The following is a 14,756-nucleotide window of genomic DNA, read 5'->3' on the forward strand; positions in this document are numbered from 1 at the left end:
CACATCTCATCAAAATATATTCCCCTACACCTTTGAATATCCGTTATTAGTAAGAAGCCATGTCCGTGATGCTAGACAACAAGTCAGCCCGGCTCTTTCAGGCTGCAAGCACCGTATTTCAAAACCACTGCCATCAGATTATTGACGAGCTCCTGCTAAATGGCTTATCGGAGAATGAACTTAATGCTACGATTCGTCGGCTGTATCGGTCATTGGAACAGATCAAACGAGCCGGACAGATGATGGCCATCGATTGCCCGACTAATGAGCTTGTGCGTGTTGTACCTATTGGATTTTTCACTTCTATGATCAACCGACCCGGACAAGAGCCAATGACCGAGTTTGATTGGGCCTGCATTTTTACCACTGACATTCTGAACACGTTGAGCGGTGACTTTTTGCGCCATGGAAACCCCGATGATATTGTCGCTAGCCTCAAACACCAAGCATTGCTTTGGGATTTAGCAGTGCCATTCCCTCCAGTGATTTACCATGCCGACGATGGTTCCCCCCCACCGTATGTGAATTCTCTTCAGATCTCCTCTCCTGCTAGTTTCGCTCGTATGAACTCTCGGATTCCAGTGATGCCTCGCCCTCGTCCTCCAGTTGACACTTACCAGGCTTATAACCGGCCCGTTCCTGGTCCTTACACCCCTGCTTTGCCTGCACGACCTTGGCTTGATTTTTTGCCCGAGTATGATCCGTCGGATATAGATCCTAACATTTCGGGCATTTATAGAAGACCCAGCTTGGATCCTCGGTAAAATCTTGCTGTATTATCCTATATTGAGTTTCACTATTTTCGCTTTTCTAGAAAAGGAACTGAATAACAACTAAAATCGGCATATTTATTGGATTCCAGTCATTTCATTGCCTTGCATACTTTTGCTATGACACTTGCCATTCATTTCATCTTAGTAATATGTTCGAAGTTTCCCTTGAAAATTTAGAAAACTTTAGTTACTTTTCATCCCCCAGAAACGTAGAACTAAGAACAACGCTTGACAGTTTTTATGTATCAATGACGAGCGTAGCAGCTGTTCCTCGAGAAGTGATCAATTGTTGGATTATTAGGTATTATTTCTTCAGTATTGACTTGATTGCTGCTTACCTATGCAACAGAGCGTTCATAGCGGTAGTGATAGATAGTCCAGCTGATGGCATCTGCACCTTATTGTTCAAGATCTTTGAACTCGCCCTACGTTTCTTTCGCCTTATCTGATTCAAGCAAACAACCCAGAGATTTCGCATGAGCTTGAGTACAATAAGCCACCATAGGACGAAAATGGTCTCTGAGATCCATTTGTTTAGCGTAGGAACCCGGCGATATTCTGTTGCGTTACAATGCTAGGATTACGAAATTAAGACTTCCCCACCTAGTTGGGGCTAGGAGGCGCCACTGGGGCCACCCCAGCACCAACCATTGAGGAGCAGAAGAGCCGAGGCTGTTGCGTAGTAATAGCGAATATCCTCTTCGTTGAAGAAGCTATGAGTTCTGACTGCTGTCATATGGTTGTTCTTACTACATCATAGACGCGATTATCCGTCTTCTTGCTCCTATTGCGATTGCCCCGATGCAAGGTTGTGTGGTATTTTACATGGTGAAATGGACCCGTAGGAAAGTTTTGTGATAATTTTATCTAGAGGGTCAATGCAACTTGCCCATGGCTTCTTGTTCATAGGAGAAGGGGATTCGCACGAACTACCGGCGAGATCATTTGCAAGTGATACTCAAAATTGATGCCCAAAGCTCGTCACAAATCTCGTCACAGGTCGCGTCTTCGACGGCAGCGGTGACACGAGCAGCCATATCCGATGTTTCTTTCAGCTTTTGCAGAATTTTCCAGCATTTGTGTAGCGAACGAGAGTTTTGGCGTGTGTTTCTTTCGGTATTAGCGTGGGAAAGCTGCTTGTGGTAGGCTAAGAGAAGTATCAACAACGCCGACGTTGGGCATGGTAGCTGCTCGGATAGTTCTAGACAGTCGATTTCATCAAAGACATCTGCAATATCAAGGAAACACTTGTCGACTAGCACAGCCCGGGAATTGTGACCAGAGATATACAAATTCCCGCTCGACGCTTCTGGGTTGTTGCAGCATGCGGTGTACAATGAACCCAGATAAATGAGTCGAAGCCAGGATTGGTGCAAATAAATGCTCCTTTCGCACTCTGTCGGAACCATGTCTATGGGGAACTGGTGACTAGCCGGGACAGGGAGCTGAAGTTGCCATAGCCGATGCTTCTCTATCTCGTCTTGTGTTGATCTTGGCTTTGAATGGGCTTCGCCATTTCCTATGTTTTCTCCACATACCAAACTTTGCACTCGGTTCAAAATGCTTGAGAATCGAGATAATTGACAAAGTTTAGTCTTTTCGATAAAAATTATGGCTTGTGTCTTTTGATATTCAACGTTGCGAAGTACCTCACAATCGTCCACAACTGCCCGTAGCTGAGGGGGGAAAAGGTGGAGTTGGAAGTCGCTCAGTGCAATCATCGAAATATCGAACAGATTTCTGTCCTCGCGATCCTCCTGCATGCGTATCACAGAGAGCAGATTGTCAACGGTTAGTCGAGTGTGATTATGCACGCTCCACCAGGTACGTCTACGCATCTTTTGCTCAGATGGCGTGAAGACAGAGCAATCTGGATTCCGGTGTAGACCAATAGATATTGCTAACGATAGGCAGATACCTATCCAGTGGCTGGCACCTTTTTCCGATTGAGGTAAGTTATTCCAATGAATGAGTAGAAGCAGGGCTTGCACCGTTGAAATTGGGTCATCTTCGCAATTGAGGTCCAAAAGCACCTAACAACGCTATTAATACCAATAGAGAGTAATACCCGTAGTGTGCTGGGTTGATTGAAGCGAACCTTTACTCGCCGAAACAAAACTTCACGAGCTGCCGTTCGCGACATGTATCCCTCGTCTTGGATGTGTGATATATCCACGAAGGCAGATGCGGCGAACATGACTGCGTGGAATAACAGTAGGCTAATGCGAGTTGTACCGTCATTCGTAGCGATTGAACGCAAAAACCTATCTAGATCCAACACTGGTACCTGAGGATGCACCCATAATACGTAGCTTTTCAAAAGCTGCTTTCGAAATGGCGCCGTGGGAAGACATAAAGCCCCCTTGCTCTCTAAATAGTCAAGATCACTGACTTCTAAACAAGTTGGAAGCTCTGATATGTATCGAGGGGTACTATTCAAAGATGCTCCGTCGGGTGGCTTAGGACCGAGAAGTTGATGCATTATTGTGACATAATTCTCTAACGGATCGGTTGTTGGAATATCCGCGGTGATACGAGCTCGAGGTAATTGCTGTTGCTCAGTTTTGCGTATTTGAGATTCAAACAATCCATCTGGATTAAGAACAGATTATCTCGATAAGATACGGTTCAAAATGGGAAGGTGCCGCGCACTTCATCTTCACTTACCATCACAGTAGACCCTAGACGGGAGTCTCTGCTTCGTTCTAACTCTAGCTCACGATATACCAGTCAGTGAATATGCGCTCCATAGCATTCCATTGTAGACAAAATCGAGGAAACAACCTACTCCTGACTAGCAATGCCGTCGCAACGGGTGTTTAAGCGGCGACAGTTAGAGCACGGAAGGCCCCGCACACCAATGTAGCACCGTTCCCGTCGAGCGACACAGTGCGAGCAAGCCCCCGATTCGATTGTCCTGGCCCTTTTAGGAGCATGACCCATCATTCAGTTGACCGCAATCTAGACCATAGAAATTCTGATTTGAGGAAGAAGAATTGGAGTCCCCAGAATTCAGAGACTTCGGCACGTGGAATGTAAGACACTATGTGTAAAATGGATGCTTATTTTCTGCTAGTTTCCAGATTCCATAATTGTCGTATTCTGTCATTTGACCGGTTACTCCGTAGATTGTTCGCAACTACAGTGAAATGCGCTTGCGAAATTCCGCGGGTTTACAATTCCGGTCTAGAATGGCACTTAGTCAGCAGGGCTATGTCCACGCTGTAGGTGCCAGGCAGGTGGAGAGGTTTGGTAGCAAAGGGTGTGAGTGGATTCAAAACGTAGTGAGATATCGTTGTAGTTCAAGCTACCACCCAGGACTTGTAGACTTAGCTCCAAGAGTTCCCATAGTTATACCCGTGGAGAACATATCACTGGTCTCCATCCCCTCGTCGTATCAGAACAGTTTGGCGATTTAGGCTTCGTCATAATTTTCCGCTTGGTATCTTGCCGGGTCTATTATTTGTCTGAAGATTTATCAGTCCGTTTCGTACTCGATCCCTAAACTGTGACCCCAACCCACGAGCTGCCGTCCGATATACTCCCGATTTCTACGATGCCCAACTTCAGGGCACATCTGTCCAAAAGGCGAACTGAGCGAAAGCGATCCGTGAGAGCGTGCTCTGGCTGTCATTGTCGAAAGGTGAGGTGTGATGTAACCCTCAGAGGTGCCCCTTGCACCTCATGTCGTTTCTACAATGTCCCTTGTTCTATACCGATTGATAGAAGGGGAAAGCGGGCCAAGGCTGCGATGAAAGCTACATCAGAGGACCAGGTTTCAGGAAATATGGCTTTGGTGGATAAAGATGTGCTGGACGCCCCCCAGGCAATTGAAACCGTGGGTATGTGCTGGGAGATGCCCCGAAGGAGAAGAACGGAGCTTTCTAATATGAAAACAGATCGCACACCACCATATTGGAGCGAACCTGAACATACGTCTCTAGGCGCTATCGAAAATAGAACATCCTTTCGCAATAAGCGGTCGAATTCTTGCAAATGGCTGCCAGACTATGCTAGTCCCTTGTCGCACTCTATAACCTCGGAAGACTGCAATGTTCTTCACGAACGAGGGGCATTCGATGTCCCAGACCCCAGGAGCAGAGCACGGATTCTGAACGCATATTTCCAGTTTGTGCACCCGGCATTACCGATTTTGAGCTCAGAGGAGTTCCTGATGGTTCTTGATACGAGTTATAACGATAGTCGGGGTGTCAGCTTCCTATTGTTTCAAGCGGTGATATTCGCCGCTACCGCATTTCAACCAGTCGATTCCCTGGTGCTCGAAGGATTCAAGGATAGGAGAGAAGCTAGAAAAGCTCGATTTGATCGCATCAACCTCCTTTATTCTTACGGTTGCGAAGAAGATCGCATTGCTATTTTGCAGTCTGTGCTGCTGATGACATATTGGGACGACACCTCCGATCAAGACCAGGGTGCTTGGCATTTTGTTGGTGTTGCAAGGAGCATCTTTGACTCAATCAAAGCAAAACCAACAGATTCGGAACAGAAGTTTATTCAACAGCAACCGGGCCTTTGGAATCGACTCTCCTGGTCGTGCTACATCAGAGATCGACTAGTTTGTCTCCAAACAAGACGTCCATTTCAGTTTTACGAGTCCGACTTTAGCAGTGACACGCTTCAACCTTCTGACTTTGAAGCTGGTCCCTTGCCGACCGGGTGTTGTCTGGGGGATGATGGAAGCCACCCAGCGATTAGGGATCCGTCTATGCGAAGCGTTTTGTCTCAAATTAGTATTACTCTGGTGCAATGCTGCAAGTGTATCACACGCATTCTAGAATGCCAATATACACGATTCAGAGAACCAAATCAATTCACAAACATATTCATGGCCACCCTTTCACCAAGACGACCGCATGCCATGAATGTCGAAGTCTTGCTCCGTGATATTGAGCTCGAGGAATGGCTTGCCACTCTCCCTGACGCTCTTCGATGGTACCCATCCGATCCCTTCTTTCAGATAAGCAAGCACGGAGAGGTTTTTTTGCATTTCCGAGCAATGCTGAGCGGTATCTATGGTCTTGCGTGCAGCGCTTTGCATCGGCCGCAGCTTCTCGTGACAGCCTCAAGTCTTCCTGAGCTCACCGAGCTGTCAAAACGAAGACTTTGCTACTCGGCAGACACCATCACCCAAACATACATATATCTGAGGTCTCGGTGTCTCACTCACTTGTTCCCAGATTCGCAAGTCACGGCGCTAGAAACCGCTATCATCACACACTTGGACAACCTTGAGTCCACAGAGTCTTTGACACGTCAGTCAGCCATGGAATTCTTTCAATCATGTGCGCAGGGGCTTCAGCAGCTCACAGAAACATACGCTTCTGCGGCATCAGTCCTCGCATCTTTGGATGTTGCTATTCGAAATACACAGATTTCACTTGAAATTGAAGATACGCAACTCCATGATTCACTAGAAAGCAATAGACCCAGCCACAAAAGAATAATGATGGCCCAGCGCAAATCTAACAGCCACCAAGAGACCTTTGCTTCATCGCCAACCATTGCAGACCAGCTTGACAACCTTAATCCCCCGCAAATGAGCAAGATGCTCTGTTCTCACTTCATGATGACACCTGCAGAAAGAAGTCTATTACAGGATCTTGCATCTACGGAAGGAGGAAGTTTGGACCTATACTCCGAAGAAGACAGCGAGTCAGATGAAGATTCATATACATTCAGTGGCCCAGTACACAATCCATATCAGTCACAACTCTCGTCGACACAAGCACTCCCACAAACAGAAACCATATTCTCAGATCCGCAAAGACACCCTTCAATCGACATTTATGAGCATGAAAATATTGACGATGATTGGAACGTGTTGCGATCGTTACTTTTGTAGTAAGATGGTGGGCTCAAGCTTCATTATATGCCAGTTGATGAACATGAGGACAGCATTTTCGATGTTTAACGCTACATAGAGAATACAGAATCCCATTGATATAGCTGTGCGCAATATCAATTCAAATCGTCATCTTGAAATTTATATACGAATGATCACGTATCTGTGTCTTTTTCTTCTATTCCTTTGTATACTCAGACTCTCTCGATCTGTGCCAACTGACCCTCCGAATTTTCCATCCCCAGTTTATATGAGAAATGAGTAGTATCTTGCAGCTCATTTGACTGGGCTCTGTGCTTCACGAATATGTAATCAATTTCTTCCAGTGACTTTCCGCTTGTCTGCTCTCATAATTTTGGTCAACAGTCATCATCAATATAAACATGAGCAAGCAAGGGGATCACAAACCTCTGGCATGAAGAAATACACGAATGGAATACTAAGAGCAGTCATCAAACAGAAAAGAAGATAAATCTTCCAACCTGTATTGGCAATGGCCGCAGGTGTCATTTGTGCAATTACCTGATCACAAATCCAAGATTAGCCGGACGAAAGCATGAAAAAAAAGGATGAAATAGATGGGTTCTAACAAATGTCCATAACCACTCAGAAAAGCAGCCAACAGCTGCCCCAACATGTCGAATGTTGAGCGGGGTGATCTCAGGCGCATATAGCCAGGGCACTGCATTCCAGCTCATTCCAAACGATATTTCGTAGATGATAAGCATTCCCAAGGCCAGCCGCGACGTCGCGGGTGTCTTCAGAGCGATTCCCACTGTGAACAACACCATCGTCAGACAAAGCATAGTTGATCCTAACATCAGCACTTTTCGGCGACCAAGTCGGTCAATGAGGAATATCGGCGGGAATGTGCCAACCCAGAATGCGATCTGTATAAACCCGGCAACAAGGCTGCTCAGGTCGGGCGAGAGTCCAACGTTCGTTTCGAGTACGATGGTAACTAGGCAAGATTTTAGCTTATCACATACCATTGAGTAACTAATTACCTCTTACCGTAGAACGCAATCACGTTTATTCCAGTGAATTGTTGAAATAATTGGACCACGAAACACAATGTCAGGCGGCGTGCATACTTCATTTCCGTTTTCTCGAACAACAAGTTCGAGATAGACAGTTTTTTCTTGTTGTTTTGTTCCACTGAAAGAGCTTGCTCCATCTCAGCCACGACCGTGCACACGTCAGAATGATCCTCTGATACAGCAAGCAAACTTGAAAGTACACATATAGCTTCGCGTTGCCGTCCATGTGAGTACAGCCATCTGCAGTTGTCACTAAATTTTGTTTCATTCCATGCTTCAGACACATCGGACGTACCTTGGTGATTCGGGCAATACTGGCATAGTAATAATGGTGATCAAAGCGAAGAAGTTTTGAAATGCCAGAGGAAAGCGCCAGACAACCTAGTAAGCAGGTGAGCGCGGTTAATAAGAATAAAGGACGTTGCCCAAGAGTACCTCGCCAATTTGAGTGCGAATCATTCCGTAGTCCAGCCAGTAGGCAACGACTGTGCCAAACTATTGGAAATTGTCAACAAAGGGGCAAAAATATGAGAGTTTCAAGTTCCATACAATAACAATTGACATCTGGATGGCGAGCGATCTCCCACGTACAGCGGTTCGGGATGTTTCAGACACGTAAACTGGGACTGTTGAGGTATTGATACCTTTCGATTCAGATTTCCAAATTAGCATATGAGATGTCGAGGTTCGTAACTTTAGTTTATATGTACCATTGCCAATTCCAGAAATTATGCGCCCAGCGATCAACTGACCCGCGCTGTATGTGCTGGCCTGGACTGCACCTCCGATAACCATAATCACGCATCCGAGAGTAATGGCATTTTTTCTGCCCAATCGATTGCCAAAGAATGCCGAAATCACACATCCTATCAGACAACCGATGTTGAAAAGAGCCACGATGGTCCCTAGATATCCAGAGCTAGGATTACCGATGGCTGACAGGAAACCTGGGTATGATACCAAACCCCCCAGTACGCCTTGATCGTACCCAAACAGGAGGTATGCACTGCCAGCGCTTACTGCAATGGCAATTTGTAGTGCTCGACCTTGGAGACTTAGCATTGTTGGAGAAAGTCGTAATATGATCCTTGGCCTTAATACTGAGTTGTGCACGAGGAGTTTTATATCATCACTCTCCTTATCCAGAATGGGATATCACTCCCGCAATATCACTCATAAAATGCGGGGATTGTGGAGGCTAGTGATCCTAAAGTCCGTATGCTAGAGTATCGTATATTGAAATCCGGGGTATACTTCAATTGCCGAGGCTGTCCGTTTTTCTTTTGGACAATGGATAAAGTTAATTTTCATGACTCTGCTTGCCTGACTCATGTAATTAATTAATCGGAATATTGCGAGGTTCTGGGCTTGCCGGCCATCTAATGACTAAACAAAGAATGCGAGGGCGAAGCATTTGGCGAGTTCGCTCCGATGTCGAAAAATAGAATTCACTGTCTTATTTATGCCTGGGGCCTGGGAAATTCTCCATGCCAATTTGAGGTTTTTTTAAGACTTGAAATAAAGCTTCTCGCAATCAATTCAGAGATTTATATCCATAGAAATATACAGAGGAGATATTAAGACTCTAGCATAAGATATATGATTGATATTTCTTCTCAGTTCATGGCCTAGTGTCTGTTTCTTTTCACACAGGAGTAGTCTCTTGGTGAACATAATGAACCTCATCCTTCTCACTCGAACGTGCATCGAGAGAATCAGCGTTATTATGATGAGACTCGTTCGCCTTTTGAAACAATAAATCTATTTCTTCCAGTGTCTTTCCAGTCGTCTCCGGGCACATGAAGTAGACGAACGGCATAGCCACCGCGCATGAAAGGAGGCACCAAAGCCACAACTTCCACCCAACTTTCTCGAGCCCAATACCTCCAGCAAAAGCCGTGATAAAGCAGAAAAGCCATTCCCCGAATGAACTGGCGGCCCCTCCAATGTGACGGAATTGTAGTGAAGCGATCTTGTGGGATGTAAGCGTGCTAAACTCGCCTTCGGAGATTGGGGTTGAGAAAGCTTACCTCGGGACCATATAACCAACAAACACCAATCCATCCATATCCAAACATAAGATTAGATACAATTATTGCGGCCACTGCAACCCACTGCTTTGCCAGGGTAGGATCCTGGGATCCGATCATTGCGACAAAAATAGAAAGACAGATTGTTAGACCTCCAGCGGAGAACATCAATATGTTCCTCCTTCCGAAGATCTCAATAGTCGAAGGAAGAAAGAGAGAGCCGATTGCGAAAATGGTGTTCATAACAGCAGCGAGAAGCTGGGACAGCGTAGAGGATAGACCAATCTGTGAGAATATAGTGACACTGTAGTAAACAGCTACATTGATTCCTGTATATAATGAGAAGAAAGGTCGATAGCAAGTTCAATGAAGGAGATTATACCTACCCATCATCTGTTGTATAGACAACATCAAGAAAGCGATGCGCAAGCGTCGTCCTACCCGCAAGTTGGTTCGATCCCAAAAGAGATCTATCGGATTCAAGGTTTTGGTTTCCTCAGACTCAAGTTCAAGCGATTTCAGGATTGACTCTCGCGTTGTTTGGACATCAGAGTCCAACACAGGCCGGTCGTAGAGACGAGATAAGATTTTGTCTCCTTCCTCTAGATGACCGCGAAGGTAATACCATCGAGGTGTATCCGGCAACAAAAACATTCCCACACCCGAAACAGCAGCGAGGCCAGCTTGAAACCCGATGGGAACGCGCTATGATTATTGAGCGGATAAATAGCAAAATATCGAAAAAAAAAAGTGTTCTTACCCATGAAATCTGATTGTCAAGGCGCGTGAAGCCAAAGTCCACCCAATACGCGAACGCGCAACCGCTCACAAGAAATATGCACTGGAATGCTACCTCCGGCCCTCGTTCCTTCTCTGTGAGACTCATCTCAGCCTGCGGCAATATGGAGTCAGTCACTTTGCACAGCACATGTAGATCTCAACCATACCATGTATGTTGGTACTGCACATGAAATAAACTAGCACCATCAATTTGTTAGATATGCGGTTCACTAACAAATCGGGAGGATATACAAACACCGACGCCAAACCCCTGTTGTCTCATCTATTAGATATGTAACCAACTTGACCAATAGGGAACTTACACAGACCACCCGCCCTACAATTATCTGAGGCACAGACCAAGATGAGGCTTGGAGAATCCCTCCAATTATCACTAACGCGTCACCTAACACTATACAGCCTCGTCGGCCCAAGGGCATGCCAAGCCATGAGACTGCAAGTGCACATACTGTAGCTGCGAGGGTATAGCTCGATGCTACCATAGGAATAATATAAGGGCCGGTTGGGTTCTCTCCTAGTTAGCTTGGTATCACACATTGGGTATACCTGTGACCTACTCCGAGAGCCTCGCGAAAGGGTCTTGTTTCCTGAACTCCACCTAGAACTCCGGCATCGTATCTGTTTTTTGTTGAGATTATAGAAGACAGGCTTGAGATTCCAGAGTGTGTTGCGTACCCGTACAGACCAAAAGCCTATGATGTTGTTAGTCGAGACATTTTGTGGAGTTGTGTGGATATAGACCCACGTACCAAGCAACAGCAGAACCGCATGAGACGGTACAACGCTTTCCCTCTGAGCTCTTTCATGGTCGGTATTTTTTTCTGTATTCTGAGGCTTTGAATATTAGGGAATCTTTTAGATTTGTATCGAAACAGTGAACAAATCGATGGCTTCTAGTTTTTTATATGAAGCCCGCAAGCTCATAACATGGGGTTGAACTGGGGTCTCCACAGTCCGGGGTAAAGATGGGGCAAATTCAAAAGTTTACTTGATTTGGTTTCTTCCTTGGTGCGCGGATCAAGATCGTTTGTGGTAGCATACCGCATTGCTGGTGGGCCGGGTTTATAATCCCGCGGGTTGCAATCTATATATGTCCATTTATGGACACTTGCCATCTGGCTCCGCTCTCTTCCTCGGCTCTATGATCGGCCCCTGTATCTCCTAGGTTACTGCTGAGCTTCACCACGGCATTCCAGCCCGTATGATTCTCGTGATGAGCTTTTGCGTTGTCAATCTACACCAAGTGGGCCAGTGCACAATTATATAAACTCGATACCTAAGCGTTGGAATATCTTCAATGCTGGCTTTGGATGTTCATAAAGAGCTTCTGTGGTTTCACTCATGATGAATAGTCCAGAGGTTATTGTTATCGGTGCTGGTCCATCTGGTATTGCTCTGGCACACACCCTCAAACACAGATTGGGGTTCAACGACTTTACCGTGAGTCAGCAAAAGCACTAGAAAAACGAAACCTTTGTGGGAGATGAAAAAGTATGTCTGACAATCTTATAGTTTTATGACAAATTGGATGGCCCAGGAGGAACATGGAGACAAAACACATATCCAGGAGTGTACGTACGGTCCTGACTGGCTTTTGGTGGCTTGTCTAATTGTTTAAATCTGCACAGGGGCTGTGATGTACCTACCCTGCTTTACTCGTTTTCGTTCAACCAAAACCCGAACTGGTCAAAAGAATTATGTGAAGGGCCCGAAATTCTCGACTGTGGGTTGAACTGCCCTGAATCAAAGCATCATGAGAAATTGTACTAACACATGTCGCGTGAGTTAGACATGGAAGAAACTGTAGATAAGTTTGATCTCCGGAAGCACATGCAGTTTGGCGTTGAATGTATTTCCGCATCCTGGAACAAGCAGGGATTCTGGGAAGTCCACCTCCTTGATATCAAGACACAAGTCAAATACACCCGAACCGCTACCGTGCTTATATCTGCCGTTGGTGGTATCTCGAAGCCAAGAGACATCAAGTTCTCTGGGATGGAAAGTTTCAATGGTGAAATCTTTCACACTGCACGATGGAATCACGAGTTTGACTACCGCGGAAAGCGACTCGCGGTGATCGGCAACGGATGTAGTGCAGCACAAGTGGTTCCTGCCATCGCAAAAGAGGCTAGATCCGTGAAGCAATATGCTCGGAGTGCACAGTGGTATCATGAGCGGCCGAACCGGAGCTTCACTTCTTTCGGGAAGTGGTGTCTGCGTAACATTCCACTGTGGGAGCGTTACCTCCGCTTGCGCCTTTTTCTTAGCAGTGACAGCCTTGTGGCTACTTACCTTCCCGGACATGCCGCCGAAAAGATGCGTGCAAAGGCTGAGAGCGGCGCACGCGAATACATCTATCAGACCGCGCCCGAGAAGTATCACAAGTTCCTTGTGCCTGACTTTCCTCTAGGTAGGCCCTTTCCTTACTCACTTTTGATATTCAAAGCTCGTATTCTAACAACACCCTCATTAAGGCTGCAAGAGACGTATTTTTGACCCTAACTATTTGGAAAGTCTTCATCGCAGCAACGTCGAGTTGGCCCCTGTGGGGATTGACCACATTGACGAGACGGGTATCACCGGCACTGATGGTGTGCGGACTGAATATGATGCGATTATTCTTGCGACAGGCTTTGACGTCCAGCAGTTTGTTGTGCCTATGGAGGTGTATGGTGCGGACGGTAAAAGCCTCTCGCAGCAATGGCTAGAGTCCCGTGGTGCGCAGGCATATATGGGAGTATATGTGCACAACTTCCCAAACTTTGGTCTGCTGTATGTATTAACAGTCTATATTATGAGTCCCTAAACTGACATTACTCTATACAGTTTTGGTCCTAATACCTTTCCGGCGCATAACTCCGTCCTCTTTGCTTCTGAGGTGCAAGTCGACTATCTTGCTCGGACATTGCTTGCGCCTATTATAGACCGCCGGATCTATTCCTTAGAAGTCAAGCCCACAGCGGAATACCAGTGGGTGAACGCCCTGCAGGCTGAGCTGAAAGGAAGTGTTTTTGAAGCTGGGTGTTCTAACTGGTATATCAATCCACATGGGCGTAACTCTGCATCCTGGCCGGGCTATGCTTCAACATACTGGAAAGAAGCACTCAAGTCCCAAGTTGGTATGTTCAAGGAGGTACCTCGGTCCAAGTTATGGATGTTCAACACTATGTGGCGGTGGATCCGAAGCACGAAGAAGGAGACATATGGAGTGGTTCTTTTTGCTCTTACAGGACTGTTTTGGCACGAAGGAGGCAGCTTTGCCCATCAATTGCCGCATATTTATCAGAGACTTGCATCTTCAATTTTGTAAATTCTGGTTTTGTACTTCAACTTTTGCCTGCCCCTTTATTTCCTGACACTTCTTGCTGGCTTAATTGTCACATGCTGCCCCTATGTTTAGAAACTCGATAGGATTGCATAAAACTTTCTTCTATTACTATGAACATGAGTCATTCATACTAACACTGATAACTACTATTTGAGGCTACAGTCTGTTACACTCCGAGCCCCACGAGTTGATAAGGAAAACGTGCATGTCATTCCCTAATTTCGTTCACCCCTCCCAGAACTCGGCTGTGGTATCTAGTATATATTCTCGATGCTCTTGATTGAATAAGCTTGGCTTAGGTAGTTCAAATAGTGGAGTTCTAGAAGTTGGTTCTTCGCTAGTCGAGTATATTGTTCAAGTGTTGTTTGAAACATTATATAAAGCAGCCAATCCCCATCACTTCTAATTCTCCGGGTTTCTCTTTCTTGTAAATCAATCACCAGGTAGTGGGGTCTTGTGTCGAGACAATCCTCCAATGGGTGGGACTTGCCTGTTATATCCTACCCCTGGACTGGCGAGTTACACACAAGACCAAAAAGACCACTATATCTAAGCATTACCCTCAGATATTTCAGGCTCCGATATATATAGCGCGTTATGACATCGCCTTAGATTAATATCAAATAGCACCGTCTCTAATCCTCTATTACTGTGCCTCTCGATTATTTCAACTAACTTATCAAGTATTCAGTCCCACGTTTGGCCTTTATTTCAAATTTTCATAGATCCGATAGATGCGGACCCATGGGTCGGACGATGATGAGCGATCCGAGGAAGTGTAAACCCGTGGGAAAGCTACTCCGGACATTGAGTCATGGGTTCTAATTTACAATCAGGAGCATATTGATATAAAATTAGATACAAATTTTACAGGCACTCATGTGGTAGCCGTGCAGTACATAGCATTTCTTTAAAACTACC

At 45.8% G+C, this 14,756-nt stretch overlaps 6 protein-coding genes across 6 annotated transcripts; 3 read left to right on the top strand and 3 right to left on the bottom strand.

Annotated features, from left to right (window-relative positions):
* Nucleotides 1-59: 59 nt before the first annotated feature.
* Nucleotides 60-764, top strand: N7479_005641 (uncharacterized protein; the record flags this gene model as incomplete). The annotated part of the gene is made up of 1 exon (XM_057253337.1): nucleotides 60-764. One exon carries the CDS (start codon nucleotides 60-62, stop codon nucleotides 762-764), a length of 705 nt encoding a protein of 234 aa, XP_057107199.1.
* Nucleotides 765-1,714: 950 nt separating this feature from the next.
* On the bottom strand, nucleotides 1,715-2,611 carry N7479_005642 (fungal specific transcription factor domain-containing protein; the record flags this gene model as incomplete). Its single annotated transcript, XM_057253338.1, has 1 exon — nucleotides 1,715-2,611. One exon carries the CDS (start codon nucleotides 2,609-2,611, stop codon nucleotides 1,715-1,717), a length of 897 nt encoding a protein of 298 aa, XP_057107200.1.
* A 1,949-nt stretch (nucleotides 2,612-4,560) lies between these two features.
* Nucleotides 4,561-6,636, top strand: N7479_005643 (fungal specific transcription factor domain-containing protein; the record flags this gene model as incomplete). The annotated part of the gene is made up of 2 exons (XM_057253339.1): nucleotides 4,561-4,615; nucleotides 4,673-6,636. 2 exons carry the CDS (start codon nucleotides 4,561-4,563, stop codon nucleotides 6,634-6,636), a joined length of 2,019 nt encoding a protein of 672 aa, XP_057107201.1.
* Nucleotides 6,637-7,008: 372 nt separating this feature from the next.
* N7479_005644 (uncharacterized protein) lies at nucleotides 7,009-8,738 on the bottom strand (the record flags this gene model as incomplete). Its single annotated transcript, XM_057253340.1, has 5 exons — nucleotides 7,009-7,158; nucleotides 7,227-7,597; nucleotides 7,651-7,990; nucleotides 8,097-8,171; nucleotides 8,226-8,738. The coding sequence occupies 5 exons, from the start codon at nucleotides 8,736-8,738 to the stop codon at nucleotides 7,009-7,011; spliced, it is 1,449 nt and encodes a 482-aa protein (XP_057107202.1).
* Nucleotides 8,739-9,321: 583 nt separating this feature from the next.
* N7479_005645 (Major facilitator superfamily domain general substrate transporter) lies at nucleotides 9,322-10,592 on the bottom strand (the record flags this gene model as incomplete). The annotated part of the gene is made up of 4 exons (XM_057253341.1): nucleotides 9,322-9,648; nucleotides 9,707-10,035; nucleotides 10,093-10,411; nucleotides 10,467-10,592. 4 exons carry the CDS (start codon nucleotides 10,590-10,592, stop codon nucleotides 9,322-9,324), a joined length of 1,101 nt encoding a protein of 366 aa, XP_057107203.1.
* Nucleotides 10,593-11,860: 1,268 nt separating this feature from the next.
* Nucleotides 11,861-13,817, top strand: N7479_005646 (flavin-containing monooxygenase; the record flags this gene model as incomplete). Its single annotated transcript, XM_057253342.1, has 6 exons — nucleotides 11,861-11,947; nucleotides 12,020-12,078; nucleotides 12,136-12,230; nucleotides 12,297-12,917; nucleotides 12,982-13,279; nucleotides 13,334-13,817. Coding segments are annotated over 6 exons (1,644 nt in total), but the record flags the coding sequence as incomplete, so codon positions are not given.
* Between the last annotated feature and the right edge of the window lie 939 nt (nucleotides 13,818-14,756).

This window comes from Penicillium vulpinum (assembly GCF_028829585.1).
Source record: "Penicillium vulpinum strain IBT 29486 chromosome Unknown utg000003l_segment0_segment0, whole genome shotgun sequence".
NCBI classification, from domain to species: Eukaryota; Fungi; Ascomycota; class Eurotiomycetes; order Eurotiales; family Aspergillaceae; genus Penicillium; species Penicillium vulpinum.